The sequence below is a fragment of the Silene latifolia genome, chromosome Y (assembly GCF_048544455.1).
Source record: "Silene latifolia isolate original U9 population chromosome Y, ASM4854445v1, whole genome shotgun sequence".
In the NCBI taxonomy this organism is placed as follows: domain Eukaryota; kingdom Viridiplantae; phylum Streptophyta; class Magnoliopsida; order Caryophyllales; family Caryophyllaceae; genus Silene; species Silene latifolia.
In genome coordinates this window covers 306,201,258-306,227,567 of record NC_133538.1, presented here as the reverse complement: position 1 = coordinate 306,227,567, position 26,310 = coordinate 306,201,258, and the positions used below count along the sequence as shown (strand labels likewise).

The 26,310-nt window shown below is 33.8% G+C and overlaps 3 protein-coding genes across 3 annotated transcripts; 2 read left to right on the top strand and 1 right to left on the bottom strand.

The window, feature by feature from the left end:
- The first annotated feature begins 13,918 nt into the window (after nt 1-13,918).
- Nucleotides 13,919-14,560, top strand: LOC141631100 (uncharacterized). Its single transcript, XM_074443818.1, has one exon. The coding sequence runs from the start codon at nt 13,919-13,921 to the stop codon at nt 14,558-14,560; it is 642 nt and encodes a 213-aa protein (XP_074299919.1).
- A 19-nt stretch (nt 14,561-14,579) lies between these two features.
- Nucleotides 14,580-14,996, top strand: LOC141631099 (uncharacterized). Its single transcript, XM_074443817.1, has one exon. It carries the CDS (start codon nt 14,580-14,582, stop codon nt 14,994-14,996), a length of 417 nt encoding a protein of 138 aa, XP_074299918.1.
- A 7,868-nt stretch (nt 14,997-22,864) lies between these two features.
- On the bottom strand, nt 22,865-24,460 carry LOC141631098 (uncharacterized). Its single transcript, XM_074443816.1, has 3 exons — nt 23,805-24,460; nt 23,113-23,620; nt 22,865-23,020 (listed from the first exon to the last, which is right to left on the bottom strand). Exons 1-3 carry the CDS (start codon nt 24,458-24,460, stop codon nt 22,865-22,867), a joined length of 1,320 nt encoding a protein of 439 aa, XP_074299917.1.
- Nucleotides 24,461-26,310: the final 1,850 nt, after the last annotated feature.

Genomic DNA, 26,310 nt, shown 5'->3' with positions numbered 1-26,310 from the left:
GTTACTTAACGTAAGAATTAAAATTCTTTCAAAAGTTTCAAATAAAATTTTCCGACAGAACCAGATTCTCATCAAAGGAACGGAAGTGCTCTCGATGCGCATTCAAGAACATCACATTCCAAATCAAAGATAAGGTCAAAAAGCAAATCATTTATATAAATCAAAAATCAAAATACTTTCAAAAACATTAATGAAGAGTTTTCAAAAGTGTAAGTCTCATTCATGGAACGAAATTGCTCTTGTCGTGCACACAAGAACGCTAACTTTCCAAGTCAAAGATAAATTTAAAACAAAATCATTCGCCAACAAGCGTAGAACAAGTTATTAAACGTCTCTAATAACGAGTTCTAACATCCGATCAACGTTAAAACCAAAAGAAAAAGGTATTCACTCAAATTTTTTTTTTGCAAAAGCCAAAATAGGAATAAAGGTTTCACCTTTAAACTAAAAGGGAGTTAAATTTCTGAAAATATAATATTAAACTTTGACAAAGAAATCATAAATAGATCAAAGTTAATAGAAATTGGATAAAATTTAAAGAAATCTCGGGTTTAGCAACTCAAGACCATGATAAAGAAGTCTATACACGAAGAACGAATAGGAAACTAAATCAAATTTTCATTTTCAAACTTTTAAAAAATAGGTAAGGTTTTGCAAAAGTAACATAAACTTTTAACAACGAATCAAAAATGGTAGCTTGAAATATTTAGGAATTGTACGAAATGAAAAGAACTTAGATACCATAAGAACAAAGTATGCTAACAGGATCCAAAACTTAACTAACAAAAGAGCTATGATGAATTTCCTAGGGTAAGAATTGAAGTAAGGTCAACAAGGATGTCAAAGATAGAGCTTTATAGGTTACCAGCATCAAAATTAAAGGAAGAGCATGACGTAGCAAGAAAGAGAGGTATGAACGGTAATGCTTATGATCAAGGAAGAAAATGAGTTTGACAACAAGGAAACGCCAGGTACTCAAATCTCAAACACAACATCAACTTAGGCAGTTCCGAAAACTTCCTCACAATCACTCCCCAGGACTTCCTCAAAACTCTCATGTTACTTCATCCTAAGTCATTCCATGAAACAACGTACTTCACTACACTTGTGATTCAACAGTTCCCAATCACTAATCATCCACAACGACTTCCACAAAAGTATACCAACTATGCTAACCTCAAGCTCAACTCAAACTTCCAAGTAACACTTTCATCACCAATGACCAACAACTCCCTAGAGGTGTTTCCTTCTAAGCTCTCATCATAAACTGTACTCCATGTCAAAACCCCAAGCAACAATCCTCGAGTTACCAAATTCTCAAATTCCAATTATAAACAACAAGGCCAAATTCTATAACCTTAGTAACATATGCAACTCACACTTTACAACACTAATAATTCCACCGATCAATTATACTCACTTTACCAAAGAACTAGGTATGAGAATCACTAAGTATGTCTCACCACACTACCTAAGTCCTTCCAACATCACAACTTCTCAAAACCAAGAGTTATGGGTTAACTACAAACAAACTCCACAAAGCCAAATGATTCAACCAAGATTAACATCCCACAAAAGAAAGAGAACTATCTAAAAGGCGTTAAGGGAAGATAAGCAAGGAACAAAGGACAAGTTGGGAGGTACAAGAGTAACTTCAAAGGAGAAAGAAAAAAAAGTTTAGAAGAGGAAATAAGCATCAAGAAGTAAAGAATAAGGCAAGTTATACAAAGAATGAGAAATATCTTCGAGGAAGTAGAAGCATTCTTCAAAGGTTGAACAAATCTTCAATCCCCGGAAATAGGCACCAAATCTTGATCTTTAAGTAGGTAAGCTCACGGTCATGATCCAAGGACACAACAATTATTAAATGACAATCAACAAACACGTTAGAACCTAACAAAGAGCAAACACACTACAGACTACCACCTTAGGTCCTTAAGTCTACCCATCTCTCATTCATTATTCAAGGTCAAGTTCAATTTAAATTTGGGGTGCACGTGTGTGCGTTGGGAGCAACATAGGCTCTGATACCAACTGTGACACCCCGCGATAATGCGGAAAACATAACTTATAAATACAAGTAGAAAATAGGGAGTTTTTGAAACTTTTAAAATTTAAAGCGCGGGTTTGTTAAAATACAAAACACAATAAAGAATGCGGAAATAAAGTTTAAGTTATATAAACGTGATAGACAAAGGTGAGGGAAAATGTATCCCTCGAATGATAATACAATAGAAAGTGAGTCTAAACAATCCTAATAAACCAATTACTAGGCCAAAGTGCTCGCTAGCTCACACATGTCTTCACCCCATGAATGCACCAACTAATATCTGTCATTCATGTAAACATGAACGCCACAGTCAATGGGGAGTAACTCAAGGTTCTCCCAGCCACAAAATGTCAAAACGAACATAACAAGGAACTAAAAAAGGTAAGTCATATAAGATGCATACAAAAGATAAGAATATCAAGTATATATGTAAACATGGCAAATAATTGAGATGGAATAAGATAGGCCAACATTAGCATGATAACGATTAAACTACTCACATGAGACAATTAAATAATATGAAAGATAAGAATATGGTCATTTATAAAAAAGGGCACACATTTCTAGGGAATACAACATATATATGAGATTAGAATCTGAATCATGTGAAACATTTAAGTAAGGCATCAACCAATGCAAGTTACAAGAATAGAAACTGTAGCCATTATTTGGAAAACCGCTTAGCAAAACATTGCACGGGACGTGGCTACTAATGTCACATTCATACTTATGGCTTGCAACTCACCATAAGAACGGATGGGAACATCAATCCCGACGATCATATCGCAACTAGAGGGCTTATAGCTCACCCCTAGTATCCGATAGGACTAAGACAAACAACACAAGGCATAACTCTTGCCTTGAAAGATAAATACCAATATCTATAACCAAGCAAGACCTTTACTACTCATATATAAATATATAATTCCCCTGGTAGGACGACAATGGTACTCCCAAGAGTCAGTCTTAGTCTAAATCTGGCCAGACTCTCGGGGCAGAACGGTCCCCGATTCGACATGCGGCAGAACAGTCCGCATCCAAGACTCGAAGACAGATCGGAAATCGAGAACCCACAATCAGCAGAACTGTCCGAAAGAGGCGGAAGATATGAGCTAAACCCACAATCGGCAGGACAGTGCGAAAGAGGCGTAAAGATAAGTCATGCAATACGGTATAGCATAAAGGCAATATTATAAGAATACGACTCACTACAAGTAAGTATTTATAATAATCTTTCATACTTGTATTATATCAATAAGCATTTCTTTTCATGAATATACATGCCAATCAAATAAAATATAAGGTGCCTCCATTTAAAAGGAACGACGTTAGAATATGATATGAAGCATTTAATACTCCCCTAAGCGGATAATGGTGCCATTTTCGCCAATCTTGAATACACTCCTCATTTCAAATTCGAGTTTAGTAATACCTTTTTGACACCACAGTATTCACGTTCGATTTATAGAGTCGTGGAACAATATGATGCACATTATGCATTGCTACGTTAAAATGGTAATGAATAAATTATTTTCGGAGTACACAACCGAATCCAAACCATGACAAATAAAAGATTAATATGCAATACAAAGGCAAGTAAGAATGAAGCACGACGACATAAACTGGTTACATATAAATTAAACAAATAAACTTCTCGAGTCTCAACTGCTAACAATTGTGAATGCTACTCCATCTGTCTAGCCGCCCCTCCAATGAACCCCTATTCATCCCAACAACAGCCCATAAAACAGTCCTTCATCAGCACACAAACAGCCTGCTCAGTCACGTCAAAACAGTCCCGATACCCTGAAATAAAACGTCCCAAACAGCCCACTTACAACCCCACCACGGCTGCCAAATAGCCTGCAACCTAGCTCCAAAAACCGAGCCAACATAGGCCCCCAAACACCCCACATACCCGTCCCAAAAATAGCACATACGACCTCCATTTGACTATCCCAAAACAGTCCGAAGGTTGCACAAAGCTACACCACCACTGGTACCAAAACAGTCCCCACAATGCAAACAACCCGTGCAAAACGGTTCGAGTCCCAACCACAAAGTCGTGTCATATCAGTCCATTTCTGTCCAAGGACACAGTTGACATAGCCTGAACTTGGTCCTCACACACTCATCCTAAAACAGCCCGAAGTACCCGCAAAACTGACTCAACCAGTCCCAATTTCCGTCCTAAAAATAAATACAACCCATCCCAAAAATTTAACATGTATCCGTCTTAATTTCAGCTTTTAATTACTCCATTTCAACAGCCCATAACACTACACAAACCAGACCAAAGATGGTACCCGAAATAGTCCTTAAAACCATCTGCTCAGCACATTAAAACGGTCCCAAAAATGGAATATAAAACCGATAACAAAAGAACTAACTAATACGAAACACAACGCATGAAATTACGACAAGCATACACCATACCATTCCGAAATATGATATCAACTGAGTATATACTAAATTACTAATTGAACATACAGGGCAGTGAGAATCAAATACAATGCCACAAAGAATGAAAATGGACTTCTTATTACACCAAAAATATTAAAGAATGATAAAAGCAAACAGAAATTCACACCCAAATGCTCTGAAATCTGAATACATAACTCCAAATACACATAAACAAGCAGAACTGAGATCTAACAGGGTATTCTATGTCAAAACAGTCCTATTTCAAAACAATCCTATTTCAGCTAAATTTTCAGGCGGAAATTAAAACGGAAATGAGACGGAAACAAGGCGCAACTAAAGTATGAATAATAACTTTTAAATTCAATCCTGGCAATACTCGAAAAGGTCAAGTAGAACAGATTGTTTTTGAGACGGAAACTCAGTCCCCGTCGCACCTTCACATCCAAATCCCATGGAAATTACTACAAACCAGCAAGTGAAAGGCTAATAAGCTCAGACTTCAGTCACACACATAAGAGGAACTTAAAGAGCCAAACTTTACAACAAATAAGGTATGAAAACGAGTAAAAAAGGTGAGATTTCGACACTTTGTCGAGTAATCTATCACCGTTACCTTTTCGCCCTTCAATGAACACGATTCCGTCGCCAAACTGCTCTAAGTCGTCTAATATTACATCTACACACGCAAAACAAGGAGACTTAGCGAAACCCGAACCCTAAGGAAGGACGGCAGTCACGAAATTGGAGGAAAGCTAAGACCTTTCTTACCTAGAAAGATGAAGAACGGAAAGGGGAAGCCAATGGCGTAAAGTTAGCGAAAATAGTTGAGAAACGGAGACGGGATCTGAGCTTGAAGATGGGATGATTAATGGAGTTTGTCTGTTTGCTTATATATATTTTTTTTGTTGTTGTTGTTGACTGTTGAGTTGCTCGAAAAGGAAGAAGGGAGTAGGAAGGGAAATTGCGGGGGTGGGGTACGGGTATAATAATAATAATAATAATAATAATAATAATAATAATAATAATAATAATAATAATAATAATAATAATAATAATAATAATAATAATAATAATAATAATAATAATAATAATAATAATAATAATAATAATAATAATAATAATAATAATAATAATAATAATAATAATAATAATAATAATTAAGTTAAGGGTAAGGTGAGTTTGAGTATGTGTAGTAGGAATCGGATTGGTCCGAATAAATTTAGCCTCATATATGAAAATGTGACGGTCTTAAGCTAGACGGGAATTCGCCTTAAACCTACTATAATTTAAGACGGAGCTTTATTATTGTCGCTATTAATATTATCCGACAAAAATATTTATTTTATATAAACAAGCTTGTGAAAATGTAACTCTTGTAAAATTTATGTTCAAAAGGAGATCAATTAAATTAAATAATTTAAAAATATAAAATAAAGTAATCGAACGGTTAAATAAATTTTAAATGTGAGAATGAGGAATTCATGGTGTTACATGCTTTGAATGCCTTATGCTTGAGTCTTGTTGCCTCTTTGCCATTTTAGCTTGTTCTCATGGATTATGGTACTGTTGGTTAGATGGAATTTGGATTATTATTGATATGGGAGATATTGTTGGATTGTCAGCTGAATATGCTCTTGTGTAGCCTTTCATATGCTAGGGTGTGTATGATCATTTGTGTGTGCAAGTTTGGACTCTTAGCCCCTCTTATGGTTAAGTAGGTGTCCTACTTGTCTTGTGTGGTGTGGGCTAAAGTATTCAAGCTGGGACTAGGTCCTAGGTGAGTATTTCGGCCTTCGTCATAGATAGGCCATTATAGTCTTTGACGAGTATATGTTCATCGCTTAATAGCCTTTGTGTCTTAGCTTGGTGGGTTTTTATCCAAGTTAGGGCATGACCTCCTGACGTACTCTTAGAGGTATGTGGTCAGCTTAAGTACTAGCCAACCCTTTGGTGGACTCCTTAGGGGTACTCATGTGGTGTTATCATGGGTCTTGGATGCGGTAGTTTTCCGCATGTCGCTAGGTCTGCACAGGCTTAGGACTAGGGTGTTTACCTTACCTCGTGGTATAGACTCGAGTTACAGAGTGACTATTGACGGTACTAGGAAATTATGCCTGTCTCTAGATATATTGTCCTTTCTTGTTTGATGATTCTATGAATCATAGAAGGTGAGATGCAAGCCGACTATGAATGATAGAGTGTGGATTCCTGGATGTTATGTGATTCACATGATAGTGTAGTATGAGTCGGTCTAGTATTCACATGCTAGGACTATGTGTTGTTATATTGTTGTTCACATGATAAGCATGATTGTCTAGCATCTATATGCTAAGGCTATGTGTTATTCATATTCATATTCTTATGTTTACATGTTATATTAATTATGACATTTCGTGGCTGGGAGAACTCGGAGTTACTCCCCACTGACCGTGGCTTTCGTATTTGTATAAAATGCGATTGACAGGTAGGTGATGCATATATGGGGTACATGGACGAGCTAGCGAGCAAAGTAACCTTGGGACCTAGATTGGCTTTATTTTATTGTGACCCTTAAACACTTTTTATGTCATATACTTTTTAGGGACATATGTCTCCCTTTTTCATATTTGGGTTGTATAACTTTGTTTCGCCACTTTAGCGATGTTTTATTTATGAGATTTATTTTAGACCTTGCATGTTTGACACCTTCCCATTTGGATATTTTATAACAGGTTCAGGTTTTAAAAATTACAGGTTTTTACCCAAATGAACCTATTACAAACATATCCATGCCGTTTTTATCTAGAATTATGTGTTTACTTTTCCGCAATGAATGAGGGTGTCACATATTCATTTAACGCTAATATCCTCTCAGAACTATCTTTATAGGTCTGGATACCTTAGAGATGTTTTATCCTTCTCCTAAGTCTTCCATCATTCACAATGATCAATATGTCCCTTACATATAAGACTAGTAACACCACATTACTCCCACTAAACTCCATGTATAAACAGAACTAGTCGACAATTCGAGAAAAGTTTATCACATGATCAAAACATATAATTCAACTCCTAAACTTCTACTTAAGACTTCGTCTTAAGTTTGCATCCTACCTTAGGATAGTTGCGATTTACATAACTCATGCAAGATGATTTTATAATCCAACTATATCAATTCATTTCTGAATATAATGAAGCGTTGTTGTTGTGTGCAAAACCCTTTGCCACCAACCAACCAAGCTAAATAAACTCATGTTTATGCCCATTTCGGACTTTTGCGGAGTTGAAACTAGATCGATTTCTTCTTAATAAGTTACAGGTTTGTTACTTTCAAAATAACATGAATCCTATCCACTCAGATTTCGAAGAAATATTTACTGATTTTGACCAAGAAGGAACATCTTCCCACGTCTTATTTTCAGTTTGTTGCTCTTGAACATTTTCTCCCACTCTGTCTTTAAGAAATAATCCTCATTTCTTTAATAGACTACATCACGAGCCACAAACATGTTGTTCTCGTGATAGTTGGGTTAGAAAGCCACATGCTTTCTTTCGAAACAAACTACAACTTAGGTACCATGCCTAATCATATCATATATGATTTGTACTTGATTGCTTTAACTATGTTTTGCTTTATGGGAATAAATAAATACTAGAAAAATTGTGATAGAGTGTACTTCCAACTTTATAGTAAATATTAAATCATATAATGAAAATGAACTTGTGATACCATATCACACTCCTTCTGGTGTATATAAAAGTCTTCACTATATTGTTCCCAATTTTGACAAAGTACCAATACAGTATCGTATAGGTTTTCATCTCTAGGTTTTGATACTTTTAAACATTCATTGAACTTATTCAAAGAATTTTTCTTCTTGCCTCACTAAGTGGATACCAAGTATCTATCTAGTTCGTTGGTAGAAGAGATGAAGAAGTAATAACCCTTTTTTATTGAAATTGTATTCGACCGTACACTTCAAAGTGTAAATAGGGCGAATATCTTGCTCTATTCATAATTCTTTTCTAGAAAGAAGTCATGAATTAATCTTGCTTTGAATACAAGATTCGCACACACCAAGAGATTCCAAATCAAATGGTTTGGGACACTAGTAAAAACTAGTTTCTAAATGCAATTTTCAATCGAGAATCGAGAAATAATTGGGGTCACCAATTTGAGTCTTACACAATATATATATATATATATATATATATATATATATATATATATATATATATATATATATATATATATATATATATATATATGACATTTATTTTAGTTTGAATATAACTACTGAGATTAGTATGGTTTCACCATAACCTCAATCATGGTAAGTAAGGGCACAACACTTGTTTTAATTGCACAATAGTGAAACCCTTTGCGTTTTTCTAAAAAAAACTTGAATTATATTCTTATTTAGACTTAGTGTACATCATAACAATTATTGAGGTACATTTCTAAATACAGAACTAAAATGAACACACTATAACACTTATATGTCCATAGATGTAATGATAACTACTCTAGTTTTATTCACGTAAATTTCTGAATTTATTCTTACTAGTCGTCATATGATCATTCAATTTTAAGGATTTACAAAACCCTTGGATTGTGTTATGAACACATCCTCCTCTAAATACACATTTAGAAAGGTGGTATTGACATCCTTTTGCCATATTTCATAATCATGAAATGTGGTAATTTCTAACATTGTTCACATATCTGTATCAAATACTCATGACGTGATAATTCACAAGTAAGCAATGTCAATGTCATATATATTAAGAAGGAATATGTTGGTGTCACACGACCAACTTCCTTGATCTTTACGTATTAGGGATTTGTCTCTATTTTAGTGTCTAACACCTTCTCTTTCAAGCCTAGTTCTATCCTTAACAATTAAGATGGATACTTACTTCTTATTGCTCCCACTTTCTTCAAGAATTTCTACTTGATGAAGACTTATCTTCATATAAATTCCTAGTTAATTCTTCACAAGAATTACCTTTATAGTGGTAATTGGTTAATCTAACAAATCAATTTACCAATTTAACATTGTGATATTCTTAATGACTTAAGTGCTTGATGACATATGTTTGGATTGAGCAATAAGACTTTTGAACCATGTATGCATTGAAGATATTATCAAAACATATTTTGACTAAGCACTACTTCTATTCATATTTATTCACAAGAAATTATACATAGGTATGTTCGGAATTTAAGATGATAATCTTGTATTTGCATAGGACGACTCCTATCTAGTTCTATGGAATAGAACGATTCCTATGGAGCTAGTCCACAACCTATGATACAGTTCAATTTTAGAAAGAGATTCTTTGTCGTTAGGAATAGTGGTTTAGCGGAGATTTGTGTTATAATCGAATGAAATCGCATATGAGTAGGAGTAATGAAATAGAACAACATTAAAAACAACGAAATAGTGGGAAAATCAAACATTCATCGTTATAAAACATTTAAGTAGGTTTTAGCATTTATATAGTGACCTCTACCCAACTATTATAAATGATCCCGAGATCCAAATTCATATCAACGTGGGCACGGTGAGCCAATTCATCCCTAATCAATATAACTTGTTGGATTAACTCTTTAATCGATTCTACTTCTAGAACTCTCGGTCAATAAAATTACTTTAATATTTATCTTAAGCCCGGAACACATGCGGCTACGGTCGCGAATACTTCCGTTGAGCTCAATCCAAATTTCGATGTAATAACAATTTACTACCCACTTACCCAACGTAACGAGTTTAGCACCCCGGTGAGCCGAGCCTACTTCCTTATGAAATTGGGAATCATGGTTCTACTATTTGGTAAGGCTAATTCTCAATTATTATTTAGTGAGAGGTCTTGTCAATTTATTATCTATCTCTTTTTAAGTGAACTAAAGCAGTGAAATAGCGATAATTATAATTGACACAGACGATGGTTCGATAAAATATGATATGCATGTATAGTTATGGCGATTTGGCTATACATGCAAACACATAAAATAAATGCAAAGCAAAACTATAAATTCCTAGTATGACCTTCCTAAAATAGTAAATCTAATAAACTATTTACAAATTTGGAAACCAACTCCTTTGGTCTCTTGAACTTCATTTGGCACGCACTCCAAGGCAACACCGTCTTCGTCGAAACGCCTTTCAGAATGGCACCGTTTTCAAGGAACTCCGGGATAAATAAATTACATAGCTTTTTTACTTTATTCATTATAAAAGAAAAACATAAATAAAATAAAAGTGATACAAGATCACAAATAATTACAACCGAATCGATATCCCCATTCATTTCGGGAATATCAATTAAAAACTAAGGCCATACTAAGTACAAATTACATAAATTAAAATTACATAAAATAAAATATGACATTCATACTAAAAATACAGCATTAATATATGTATGAAACATGTCATGTGATGTGCCAAATCGCCCTATTAAAGCTAATATCGTATATATGGTTCGGTTTTATGGATAGTTGCGATTATTAACTTATTAAAATCACACAATATTACATAAATCAAATCTATGTCCAAGTTAATTACCCCAACTGTTTTAGGACTCAAAAATTTAGTCTTCACTAAATATTCAATAATTCAACTTGATATTCTATTATTGCTCATTAAATATCTTTTAATCATAAAAATAAATAAATAATTCCCAATAAGTCATAAAAATTCAAAAATTCAAAATCATAATTTTGTATATTCTAGAAAATCCCCAACATTCCAAAATTTTAATAAAATTTGCCCATAGAATATTTTTTAAATTATTTCACAAATAAACCGCATAATCCATAACTTTAACCTTTTAATTCCAAATTAAACATAAAAATTAGGAAAAATCAAAATTAAAATTTTTAATATTCTATATAAATTTCCAGAACCCGGAAATGACAAATTTTCAATCCCCCCAAAAAAAAACGAATTTATAATTATGACCATTTAAAGTTGCTATTTATCAATTTTATTATATAAAAATCAATAATCACCCAAATCAAAGGAAATTTGAGATGCAACTTTATATCTGATGTTCATATCATATATACAATATTGGAAAAAAATTTCATGCCATAAATTTCATTTTAGCTATTTTTGCTAAAATGGTCACTATTTATGTGATTTTTAAATCTAAAAATCATAAATCATGCAAAATAAAACCATTTGACCTCAAAATTTACATACATTGTGTAAATATTATATGTGACAACATACTAAAATTTCATGGGCAGAAACGGAGTCTAACTAATTTTAACCAAAATACCTTCATTTAATCCATTTTTATCATGTAAAAATCATAAATCATGCAATATAAAACACTTTTATTCAAAATTTTACATACAATAAGTAAAATAGGCATGTAAGGTCGTGTAAAAATTTTAAGGTCAGAATTATAGTCTAACTAATTTTAGTATTTTAAAAGTCGTTTTACTAAATAAAATGTAATAAAAATACTAAAAATTAAATTACTGAGCAATAAAAATACCATAAATCATCAAAATGACCCAAAATCAATTTAGGACCAGAATGTTAATCATGCAAAAATTTCGTGGCCTCTATCTTCATAAATAAAAAAATATTAGTTTTATTTAAGTTACATATAACTCGAAAAAACTATAAATCGATTATGCATGCAACAACCATTGCTCTGATACCAATTGAAGGATTCATAAACCTCTTATTAGATATTTCTAATAACTAAATAAATTTAGTTTAGAAATAAACTAACTAGATCTTATGCATGCATAACAAAATATAACAAAGTAAGAAGAAATCGATTCACTTACAATGCAATGCCGTACAGTTATACTAATTGGTCTCCTACCAAATTAGTCTTCATAAAATATTACAAGTGCCCCAAGGATGAACTTAGATCCAATTGTAGAATCTACTTCTCAAGGATTTGTACCAAGATGACCCTCTTAATACAAATACTAATTTGGATACTAGAAATTAGTATATGTCCCTTTAAATGACTAATATAAGTATATTACTACCACTAGTAATGGGATGTAATATTAGTATTTCAATGATGTTTTCATGTAGTATCTCAAAACAATTTTGGAGTATATTGTTAAGAGATTAATTAGAAACATAAGAATGAATAATCTATTGTAAATAAGAAAGACAATTCTTATTCAAGAGAGGGGAGACAGGCCGGGTTCCTTGGGGTAGTAAGGCCAATGCATGCTCATGTTTTCTATCAATTGTTCATCACAAGAAAGGCTAGATGAGCATGCCTAACCCTAGCATAATTAAGTTGTCTTAAGCATTTAAGTTAAGAGCACCCAATGTCCCCACCCTTGCAACATTTCGGTCCCTTATGTAAAATGGGATTCCATTTTAAGTTTGTGTTTTGTCAATTGTATTATGTGACATATGTGACATGTTACTAGACATGTGACCATGTAATGCATTTTTAACTTATTAAAAAATCATTACATATAAAATAAATCACATACAATAACACAACTATCAATCCAAGATAACATACACTTAAAATGGGCCATTAAATTATAATTCACAACACCTTGTAATTATAATAATTATTCATTCTAATTATAATTATTTCATAAACAATAATAAAGTTTCAATAATAAAACACATTATCAATTTTAAAGGATTAATTAACTTGTATCAATATACAATTAATTAATTGACCAATTAAGAGTTTCACCCTAGAGGTATGACCTTAAGGGATCAACTGATCACCACCGTCATACGACAGTAATGTCAAACTCTAGTCAGCCAATCATTACCGATTAATGTGGATCAGTTGACAATAAAATATTACTTTCCCTCATATATTCTTATTATGAGATTTAAACATGTGATCACATTATTATCGAGGACACATACTCTAACACCTTCTTCAAGGACTCTTGGTCTGTAGTGGGTGATGAGGTTACTGCTGCAATACAGGATGTGTTCAGGTCTAGTATGATTCTGAAACAGCTAAATCATACTCTGATTACCTTAATCCCAAAATGTCAAATACGCACAAATGTGACTCAGTTCAGGCCAATAGCATGCTGTAATGTGATTTATAAAACTATCTCAAAGCTAATTTGTACAAGGTTGGCTACTGTCTTACCCTTCATCATCAGTCCTACCCAAGGAGGGTTCACTAAAGGTAGGAATATTATTGATAATATGCTTGTGTGTCAAGATATAGTCAGATTGTATAATAGACAATCTGTTTCCCCCAGGTGCATTCTGAAGATGGACATCAAAAATGCCTATAACTCAGTCAATTGGGTATTTTTGAAGCAAATGTTGACTGCCTTAACTTCCCACCTCAGTTGACTGCACTTTTAATGGAGTGTGTGACTAATGCTTCCTACTCTTTGATGCTCAATGGGGTAACATTTGGCCATTTTAAATGAGAGAAAGGCTTGAGATAGGGTGATCCTTTGTCACCATTATTATTCACTATGGCTATATGGAATACCTGTTAAGAGTGTTGAGCTATGTCACAGAAATTATGAATTTCATGTATCATCATCTGTGTGGTAAAATGCAGCTCACTGATCTTATGTTTGCAGATGATCTGCTTATGTTCGGCAGGGGTGACCCTAATTCTATAATGATACTGTTAAGATCCTTTGCCACCTTCTCTGCAGCATCAGGCTTACCCATGAATGGACAAAAATCAAATGCGTATTTTAATGGTGTAGCATCTGATGTTAAAGCTGATATTTTAAAGGTGTTTGGGTTCATTGAAGGGAAGCTTCCCTTTAAATACTTAGGCATTTCCATTACTGCTGGGAAAATCAAGAAGAAGGATTGCCATGTCTTAATGGATACGGTGGTAGAAAGAATTAGAGGATTTGGAGCAAAGAAGCTCTCCTATATGGGTAGATTGGTCTTAGTCAATGCTCTTCTAACTTCTATTTATTCTTACTGGGCTAATATCATCATTATTCCAAAGGGAGTGTTGGTTAGAATCACTGCCATATGTAGGAACTACTTGTTGGATGGAACCTCTGAGTATCTAAGAGTTCCACTGGTTGGCTGGGAAAACTTATGCTCTCCAGACATCCACTTTTGTATCAGAATAAATTACTTGTTGGCTGGTGTATAGGGAAGCTTTGTAGCTGAAGATGAAGTTACGGAAGATGGGTATTAGTCCTCATGCTCAATGTTTGCTCTGTGGCAATGGACAAGCAACTCATGAGCATCTATTTCGAAGGTGTGAGTATAGCAGGAAGATTTTGGATGGATTGACTGATAGGCTGCACCTGAGACGGTTTAATCCTAATAATGGCATCCTGCATTGGATATGTGGAAGGAAATGGACTCCAATGAAGAAAGGTATTAACTTGTCTATCTTTATGGCAGGCTACTACCACATTTGGTGGCAACGCAACCAGGTGAGGGTTGAAGGTTGCTTCAAACGACCTGAAGTTTTACTTAGAGAGATTGGTCAGTGTACCTTTTTAAGGGTGAAACAGATTCTTCCTCATTCCTTAACTAGGAGGGATGAGGTTTGGTTTCAAACTATAGATCTCTTGTATTAGGATTTCTTAAGTTCGTTACTATCTTTTGTATGCGAAATGTGTAGTTTGTAATAGTTTGTTTGGTGATCAATGAAATTCTTACATTTTCCCCAAAAAAAATAAGAATCCAAATGGGGACCTTAGCTAGAGTTTCCATCTCCAAGAAAAAAGGACTCCCTTGCTTAAGAATCAAGAAATTAGGAGCCACCATCCAGGGATCTTACCTCAGCACATTGTTCATGTCAAGTTCAGAATGAAATCTAAAAGTGAACCAGCCTTGCTTGAAACATTGGACTATAGGGAAGCCAATATGTGCCCAATTGTTAGAGACAAAATCCTGAACAGTTTGAGGGTAGGCCTCCCTCCAAGGACATTACCCATTAAGGTATTTTGCCAAAGTTTCATTTCCTCATCATAATCAGATTCAGTAAGTTCAATCTCAGAGGAAGATGGACTATTCTCACAAAAAAAGAGATTTATCCTTAATTTCTGTGGAGATTTTAGAGCATTCCCCCAATTACCACCAAAAGCAGTAGGTTTGACACTCAAATTAGCAGAACTTACAACATTATTCTTAGGGGAAACCCCATTAACCACAGGATTATTCACTAAATTCGTATTTATAACCGTATTATTATCAACAGAAGTATCAATTAGAGTAGGAATAATGGGAGTATTAACCACAGGGATATGCACAGAGCTAGTATCAGTATTCACAAATGGAGTATTATGAACAACTGGATCAACAATAGGAGCCGAAAAAACAGGACGATTACTCGAATTACCTGTCGTAAACCCTACATTAGCAATGCGAGAATTACTAACATAAGTTTTACCTATGGAAGAAGAAGGAGCTTTACCAGCAACTTTCATGGCGGAATTGATAAAAGCATTAACCGTATTAGGTTTTCTCGGCAGCTGGGTATGTAAATTCTCTTCTAAATCAGAACCATTTTCACCGATAATTGCATCATTAGTTTCCTTAGTCACACCGGAATCCAATACAGTCTTTGAAGATGCAAGGGACCTCGCGTTCGCCCCATTGATGCGATCAAAGAAGGAAAAAAAAACAGAGGTTTAAAAATGGTGTTTTTTCATGAAAAAGGGAGAAAAAAGGATTTGTTGGGTAATGTTTAATGAAGTTAATTTGTGTTATGTCAAAGTAGGTTCATTTTTATAAAGCTATGTGCGTGCAATTAAATTAACCCGAGTTTATAATAGTCTAATTAAGTTCATTTCAATCGAGTTAATTTTAATTAACTTACATTTATTTAAGTTAGATTCAATTAAGTTAATATAAGTTAAATGAGTTTAGCCTAACTAAGTTGAGTTTAACTAAGTTAAGTTTTATTAAATTAAGTAATGTTTACGTAATTCAATTAAGGTAACTTTGGTTAAGTTAAGTTGACTCTATCTAATTAACTATTGTCTAGTTAAGTTCAATTAAGTTAACTTTAGTTAATTTAAGTGAAGTTGACTCTATATATGTAAACTAGTCTTTAGTTAAGTTTAATTAATTTAACTTTAGTTAAGTTAAATTGACTCTATCTACGTTAACTATTATCTAGTTAAGTTCAATTAAGTTAACTTATCTATACTTGTCTTATAATAACTTAATTGATTGTAATTTACTTAAATTAGCTTAATTAACTTAAAAAACATAATTGAATTGAATTAGTTGGAGTCAATTTAATGTAACTTAATTAAACTTAAGTTGATTAGACACAATTCATCTCAACCTTAAATTCATCGAAATAATATTGAAGTATATAATCAATTCAACAAATAAAGCATTAGTTGTTTATGAATAATATCGTTAAGTACTTAAGTTAGGCCCTGTTCTTTTGGACTTAATTTCAGTTCTAATAAGTTCGATTCGATTGATTCACTTCATTAAGTTCGATTCGATTGATTCACTCCATTGATTCATTCGATTCGATTCATATTAGTTTATGTCAACATTATTATTATTATTATTATTGTTGTTGTTGTTGTTGTTGTTGTTGTTGTTGTTGTTGTTATTGTTATTGTTATTAATTTATTTATTATTGTTATTATTATTAGTATTATTATTATATTATTTTTATTTGTTATAATACTATTATATTTTTTAATAATTAATTTTTATTATTTTTATTATTATTTTTATATTTAATATATTTATTATTTATATTATTATTATTATTATTATTATTATTATATTTATATTTATATTTATATTTAATATTATTATATTAATAACTTATTATATTATATTTATTATTTATTATTTATATTTATATTTATATTATTATTATTATTATTATTATTATTATTATTATTATATTTATATTTCATATTATTATATTAATAACTTATTATATTATATTTATTATTTTATTAATATATTCATTATTATTAATAATATTAATCACATATTTATTATTATTATATTTAATATTATTATACAAATAAGTTAATATATTAGACCTATTATTTTTATTATTATATTATTTATTTATTAGTTATTATTATTAATAGATTATCATTTATATTACTAATACATTATTATTATTATTACTATATTTATTATTATTATTATATTTAATATTATTATATTAATAAGTTAGTATATTAGACCTAATATTTTTATTATTATGTTATTTATTTATTAGTTATTATTATTAATAGATTATCATTTATATTACTAATATATTATTATTATTACTATATTTATTATTATATTACTATTTTATTTTTTATATATCTTATTAGATTATTATTATTATTAATGAATAATATTATTATAATATTTATTATTATTATTGGTATTATTGTTATTATAATATTTATTATTATTATTATTATTATTATTATTATTATTATTATTATTATTATTAGTATTAGTATTATTATTATTAGTAGTAGTAGTATAATCTTTTTATTATTATTTCAGTTTAGTTCAGATCAGTTCAATTCAGTTCAGTTCAGTTCAGTTCAGATCCATTAAGTTCAGTTCAGTTCAGTTTAGTTCAGTTCAGATAATTTCAATCCAAAAGAACAGAGCCTTAGAGCAATATAATTAGGCAAATTTCATCTTGCCACGTCATTAACCTCACCTCTCTCTCTTTTGTGCAATATCCATATGACACATCACAATCTTTAGTTAGGCTTAGTTAAGTTGGATTAAGTTAAGTGAAATTTAGTTTAATTAAATTAAATAATGTTTAATTAAGTTTATTTCAATCCAGTTAAGTCCAACTAAGTTAAATTCAAGTACTATAAGTTAATTTTAGTTGAGTTAAAATAAGTTTAATCAAATTTTGATGTTCTATTTTGTTTTACAAATCCATTGGTGAACTACTTTTTTTTTTCTTTTTTTTTTTTCGTTTTATAAACGACTACTTTTTGTTCAAACATGAGTTTTAGTTATGGTAAATTAGGATTTAGGAATCATATGACTTGATAATGTTAATTGGTTAATATGTTGACGATTATAATTTGTTGCCTTGTTGGTGCTATGTGAAATCTGTCAATAGTTTGTAAGAAAAACGGATTACTTGGTATTAAAACGAAGCATATCTTGCCGGAAAATTATTTTTATTTTTAATCATCAACTCATTTAATTAGTGTTTTTTTTTACAACGGCAGGAGAATAACTTACAATGTTCTACCAGCAACAACGTAAGCTACTCGATTAGGTAGCACCAAAAACACGACAGCTAAATCTAGCACTACAAAGCCATACCTAAGACATACATAATAATTATTAAAAACTAAAACTACAACATTAAGATAAGCTAACTCCGTGATGATAGGATGGATAAGAGCGGAGGATTCGCCACGTACAACCAAACCAGCTTCAACAACACACTTGACTTCCTGAAGACAACGACGCAAATGAGCTGCAGAGTGCCAATGACAAGGCGTACTTCCGCTCTTGCGAAAAGAATGAAGAAATAAATAGAGATGAGCAAGATGAAGAAGTCTGCCATCGCCGGAGATAAATCTCCTACACCTTAGAAATCGACCCCTTTGACCAAAAGACCAACACTTCAAGGAATCCACCATGCAAAGAAGAAAGGACAATGGCAGTCCATTAACCAAAACCCAGTGAAAAGAGGCCATAAAACGACATCTTCTGTTGAATCCAACCTACACATCACTACCAAATATCTCCATAAGGAGATTTATTGAGACTAAAATCATAAAGGGGCTATAAAAAGGCACCATTACTCCTATAAGAACTAAAAACACGACCCTACAATTCACCTCAAAGATTAAGGGACAGGACACCCATAACCAAAGGGAGGTTATTATTGAAGTAAACATAGAAAAAAACAAGCGACAAGAATAATGTATCATCAATTAGAAGCGGAAACCAACACATCCGACGCAACCAAAGACACTCCCAAAGCCCCGACTCCACCCTACCCATCACGCCTCAAAATCAACAAAAAGGAAACCCAAGCAGCCGTGATCTCGCTCCGACAATAGAAAAAGACGGTCACACCGTACAATCCACAAATGGCACAACCGGCCCAACAAAGATCAAACCCGTAAAAGACACGAAGACACCCGAAATCCAAACGAACCCTCCCAAGACCGTTGGCTTGCATGCAAAAACCCCCTCTAAGAGGACAACACAAACGACTGTATTAAACCTGACAAGACACAACAACGATGCCCATATCACCAAATGACTCCTCTCAGGACCACCGCCTCACAAACAACTAGACCAAAACAGAACTAAACTGACAGACACTAGTGGTAAAGGACATAGGACCGATAGGTGGGGGGAATGGGGGGACCACCATATCTGACCCAAATCACAACCACAAAGAAAACACCAGAGATGCAGACGGATGAGATATACTCATCGACACAGACGGACAAACAATAACAAGAAAGCCATCCAAGAGGTGGGGGAAATGGGTGGAACACCTCTAGGTTGGAAACAAGAATGACGGTGACAGGACAAGGGGACGGGACCGACAGTGAAAGACCCTACCCCAGCCATCCGATAGCCAAAAAAGCCATCAGCAAGACCGACACACAGAAGGACAACCGGATCAAACCAGAGGAAGGGGCGAAGGGGTTATATACAAGGCTTTGACGAAAAGACAGGGGAACGAGAGAACGGCCGACATCAGAACAACGGGAAGAAAGACCTTCACAGCTGACGGAACACCGAGATAGTACCAAGAACCGTCAAAGAAGAGGAGAAAGACCAAAACCTTACGGGCGGAAAACGAAGAGAGGCATGAACAATCTCCGGAGTTAGGCCAAGGAAAGAGCCTAACTCCGGCAAAGAGTAGGGGGAGAACGAGGAGTATTGTGTTGCTAGGGGAGGCGGCGGCTCAAAGGGATTGATTAGGTTTTTGTTTTTTTAGAGAGAGGGGAGTTCTAGAGAGAGATAGTGAATTCATTTAGTTAGTTTAATAACATCAAATGGCAAGACGATAAGCTTTTATTTATGTTTGCTAGTACCACCACGACACCATCCAATAACACTGTCAATACCACCACTACGCAACATCCAGTTACACCACCAACACCACCCTCGCACACCAAATTCTCCTACCATCACACGTACATCCAGCCACGTTGTCCTTGCATTTTGCTATTCCACACACCACCACCATTCGACGTTGCAAAACCCAAGTAAATTTACACAAAATTTAGAAATCATCATTATAAAGGGTTGATTAGAATCGAAAATTTGCTATAAACAACCTATTTTTTTAAAAATTCACTGTAAACCAAAATACAAATAAGAATCTCTATAAATCAAAAGAATATCAGAAAATTCACTTAAAAAGGGAAATTGAGTATAAAACACTAAAAGCAACCAAACATAATGCAAAGTTCATTTTCTATATACCCAGAAAATTAGAAAACTTGATTAAACAACCAACTACAAACTAGAGCAAAATAAATAACTCCAAATTGTTAGTAAATACAAACAAAAATAGTACAGCCATTAAGGGAGTAATACTCTAATAATTTATTTAGAGTGGGAGGCTTTAGTTTATAAGTAGCCAAGATTCATGGGAATATCTAATATTTGAAGTAAGAGCAGAAGCCATGGTAGAGAAAATGAGATAGCTAGGAGAGGTAGAAATACAAATGAAATTTATTTACCTTTATGAAACACCAAATTTAGCCTTAATATTAAGCTGAAATCTTCTTATTCAAATAAAAAAAAAGTTTGAAATCCCATTTATAAAGGGTAGACTAGATTAGAAAACTAACAAAAAAAACCCATAAACATTAATTATCAGGGAGACTGAAGGGATTTGTCGGTCCTTAAAACGATTTTAAGAAACAAATCTGAAGGACCATATGCATATTAAAAATCAGAATTAAACATAAATAAAGAGGCCAATCGAATTACCTCGCAGCGGAATAAATCCGTGAGCAATAAATCCATAAATATAAGAAAATAAGAACTGGATCCGAATAACCCAACTGCTACAAATAACCAAGAGCACTCCAATTGTAGTGCCTCCACTAGTATCCACCCGTATGAATAGGAGATACGAGATTTGTATGCTAGTACACAAGGAAGGGTTTTATTATTTCTCACTGAGAGAATATGATTGATGAAACTGACCCCATATATCTCTATATATAAGGGAGTAATAACCGAGTTTCCTAATCAAACCATTATCTTAATCGCAGTTGGGCCTAATGTAATTAGAGCACTATTTCCATATAAATAAAAAATACCATATTCATCTTGTGTGTGACACTATGGGCCCGTTTAATTATACACGAATCCTTAAACTCATTTCAGACTCGGTCCGTAAGCGACTTCTAGCAAAATGTTACGGTTACGTAGAATATAAACCAGGTTACCTTAATTGGACTCCGGACATAAATCCAACAATCTCCCACTTGTACTGTGTCAAATTAAACATGTCTCTTTGCTTCTATTGTTCCAATCAAGACTAAGTTAGGAAAAGTGTCATCCTTATATGGCCCAATCATTTTTCCCAAATCTCTGAGTTGAATTGTTAAAGCAGACGACTGACAATCACCTTGTCTGAGCGCGGCCACGCATTTTACAATTCATACTCTTCGAGAGGCCAGAAACAATAAACTTCTATATCTGTAAGGAAGGAACAAATCATATGTTGTTTAACCACATCCTATCACATGATCCATAATAAGTCAAAGCATTGCCGTTATAGTCACCAGTCACAACTGAAGTTTGACAATGTAAAAACAAACTAGTTAGCATATACAGAATAGTGAAAAACTATAGTCTAAAGAGTGTATATTCACTAATATATATAAGAAACATTACAGATACTAAGTGAATCCTTAGTAAAGTTCTTAATTGGCCTGTCTAATATATATTCTCTAACATTTACAGATATGCCTGGTTTGATATCCCAATATCATGACTTACGGAGCTTAGTCATCAACCAGCTCATACACTAATCATTTATAGGCATTCAAGTGTTCCAATTTAATGCCCCGATTAGAGACTATAATAGAAAACATCATCCAAATAGAGTTCCAAAACTAAGTCACGTACTTAGTGATCTATTTCATCAATGTTGACTATTGTGGAACAAACATTCAATTAAACAATAAAATGAATAAAAATCAAATAATAATTTTATTGAATAAATGAAGTAAATGTTACATATCAATTCTTCAGGGGTGGTACATAAAGTATTATTTACATCCCTGATCTGGTACACTCTATTTGTTGCTCTTCTCCTTCTAATACAAGCATGCAAGAAGGCAGTGTTATCATCCCCCATCTTCAACCAGTCACATTTAGCTTTTTGTCTCAGATAGCTATCTCTTGCCTTAATCAAACCCTCCAAATCTTTTGCACACTCCCTCTCAGAAGTACACAAATCAATGTTAAGAGGATCATGGATCAACATTTCCTAAAACTCTTTCAACGCAATCTCAGCAACATTAGTCAAATTTTCAATGTCTGCAAACTGGCACTTATTCAGCTGCTTTAAATCATATTTCAGGGCTTTTAACTTCTTAACAACTTGGTACATTGCAGTGCCTTGGATTTCCTTTTTCCATCCATTCTGAATGATGCTCCATACTCAGGAGCTAAAGACCACATGTTAAAGTACTTAAAAGGGGCCTTCCTGCCATAAACCTCCTCCTCAAGCTTTACCAACGCAGGATAATGGTCAAACATCCCCTCAGGTAAAAAATGCACATAGCTATTAGGAAACTTGATAATGCATTCATCATTAACTAGCATTCTATCAATTCTCCTATAGATCTTAGACCCAGTCTCATGTTTATTCGTCCAGGTAAAGAAAGCTCCCCTAGCCCCAAGGTCAGCCAACTCACAATCATGAACCACCTGTAACAGTGGCCTCATCTCAGCATTCGTTATTGGAGCTCCTCCAATTCTTTCATTTCCAGCAAGAACAGTATTGAAATCTCCCCCAACAATCCAGGGACCATTAACAGTCAAATAATAGTGTCTTAGACTACTCCATAAAGGCTCCCTCTCCACAGCTTTATTCATGCCATAAACTACAGTAAACCAAAACTTCATTTTCCTAACTTTATCAGTGACAAGAGAATGGATACATTGCACAGACACATCCAAAATATCCACCTCAAATAACTGAGGATCCCAAATAACCCAAATTCTACCACCTTTGTGTAAACTAGAATTGGTACAAATAGCCCAATCATCACATAAATTGCATCTCACTTTATTCCAATTTTTATTGCTAATCTTTGTCTCTAAAAGCCCAAATAATCCCACTTTATTATAATGAAGGAATTTTTTTATTTCTTTTTGTTTAATAGGATTATTTAGACCTCGAATGTTCCAAACTCCATAACTACCCATTATCAGAGGTTGTCCTACTTGTTCCCCCTTTATCCACAGTGCAATGTTCAATTAACCCCAACCGAGACTTCTGCAAAGAGCTTAAAAGGTTCTCCATGAAAGAGACTCCCCCAGAAGCAAATGACCTGCATCCACCAGTCTCAGTTCTCAACAGTTTGGTTAGAAACCTTCTAGGAATAGATTTTTTAACCACAGGTGTCTTGGCCACCATTACCGGAGTTAGAACAATATCAGGAGTGACCTCCTTCTGTTTCCTCTTCTCCTGAACATGTGCAGGAACCACTGGCTCCACAACAGGTTTTGGCTGCCTTGTCACAGGACCCTTAGGTCTCCAAACTTTCTTTGCCACTGGTTTCTTTCCAACCTTCCTGCAATTTTCAGTCAAGTGACCCACACCCTTGCAGGCTGTACATGATAAAGGGAGCCAATCATACACAACCTTAAGAGTCTGAGTCTCACCATTCTCGTCCTGGAAATTAATTACTTCAGGGAAGTCTTGCCCAATATCTACTTCAATCATGATACGGGCAAAGCCAAGGAAGTTTTTATGCAGGGTGGCTTCATCACAACGAATGAATTTTCCTACCACCTCACATAATTTCTTAAGACAACCCATCCCCCAGTACTTCACATCCAGGCCATGAATCTTCATTCAGATTGGAATACGCTTCACATCATGTTTAATCAACTTCATCTCAGGTGTCCACTCCTTAATAATAACAGGTTTATTATCAAAAAGCAGATGACCATTCCCCAATACAAATTGCTGCTGTTCTTTTGTTTTAAACCTAACGAGAAATATACCGTTTGGTAGAAACGAGATTTTATCCACACCCTGAGCTTGCCATACCCTCCGTACAAACCCCGTCAAAACAGAGCTTGGAGGGTTTGCACCTAGTACGTAACAAACAACAGCAGTTGACCAAAAAGAGATTTCACCAGCAACATCATCTTTAGTAATTCTTACCATAGGAGTAACCACCGGAGTAACCACAGGAACAGCTACAACTTCCTCCTCAGGATCAGACAGCTCTTCGTCCCCTTCGATGATTGAGTGCAAATCGGCTTCCAATTCCTGAGAAGAAAACTGCAATTGTCGTTGTGATTTCCCTTTATTAGAAGAATTCAGACTAAAATCAATGTGTTTTTGTGAATTTTGTGTATTTTTTTGGTTAGAAATGGTGTTTTCGGATTGTTTTTGGTTGATTTCCTTGTTCTAGCCATTGCTTGAAAGAAAAGCAACTAAAATCTTTAACCGTTTCTCTCTCTTACTTTCTCTCTCAACATTTTTTTGTGGGGTTACAAAATCAAATCTTTGAAAACTAATTTAACTGTTTTCAAATTTCAAATCCTATTTCAAGTTCTTTGAAAACAAATCTAACCGTTTTCAAATTTCAATTCAAACTCAGTTCTTTGAAAACAAATCTGACGGTTTTCAAATTTCAAATCCAATTTCAAATCATTTGAGAACAAATTTAACCGTTTTTAAATTTCAAACCCAACTTCAAATCATTTGAAAACGAATTTAACCGTTTTCAGATTTCAAATCAAAACTCAAATCATTTGAAAACAATTTTAACCGTTTTCAAATTTCAATTCAAACTCAAATCTTTGAAAACAAATCCGACCGTTTTCAAATTTCAAATCAAATTTCAAAAGTTTGAAAACAAATCTAACCGTTTTCTAATTTCAAATTCAAAATCAAATCTTTGAAAATAAATTTAACCGTTTTCAAATTTCAATCCGATTCCAAATTGTTTGAAAACAAATCTAACCGTTTTCAAATTTTCAACCCAATTTTAAATCCTTTGAAAACAAACTTAACCGTTTTCATGGCCATTGTGATGACGATTCAAAATTATTCGATTCTCGGTTTTCAAATCCGTGATTCGGAATTTCAAAAACCGTCTTTGGAAACAACACTTTGTTTTCAGAGCCGCCGCAATTTCAACTGAAACTGTCTTTTGAAAACAAACTTAAGACAACTCTTCAACTGATCGACGTTCAGAGATCTCTACCCTTCGGAAGCTGTCCATAAAACAACAAATGAATCTTTTTGAAAATCTCTATTTTCGAAAACTTCAGTCCACCTTTCTGATTCAGCTTCGAGTCGATTAGAGTCCAGTCGATTTCAAGTCAAGTCGTCTAGATAGCGTCGAGTCTCCGCCGAAGTTAGTACCTACCTTCTGGTCTAGGCCGTGTCGCCTAATTGTCGAGACATCTCCAATGGCGTTAGCAGGGTCAACACCTCTCGGGTATTAAACCCATCTTTCCCCTAAATTACGGGTCAAAGGTCAGGTTGCGTACATGTCTGTTCCAACGGCATCACGCCAAAAGTGCACATCCAAACTGAGTCAGAAGACGTCTGTCTAGGCATCACTATGCCAAAGTTGACACTCAAGTCTATGTTCAAAGTCATGCACCAAGAGTTCAAACACGAGAGGTCATTCACGATCATTAATGAACTCGTAACCTAGTCACACCGTCGCGTCTTCATGACAA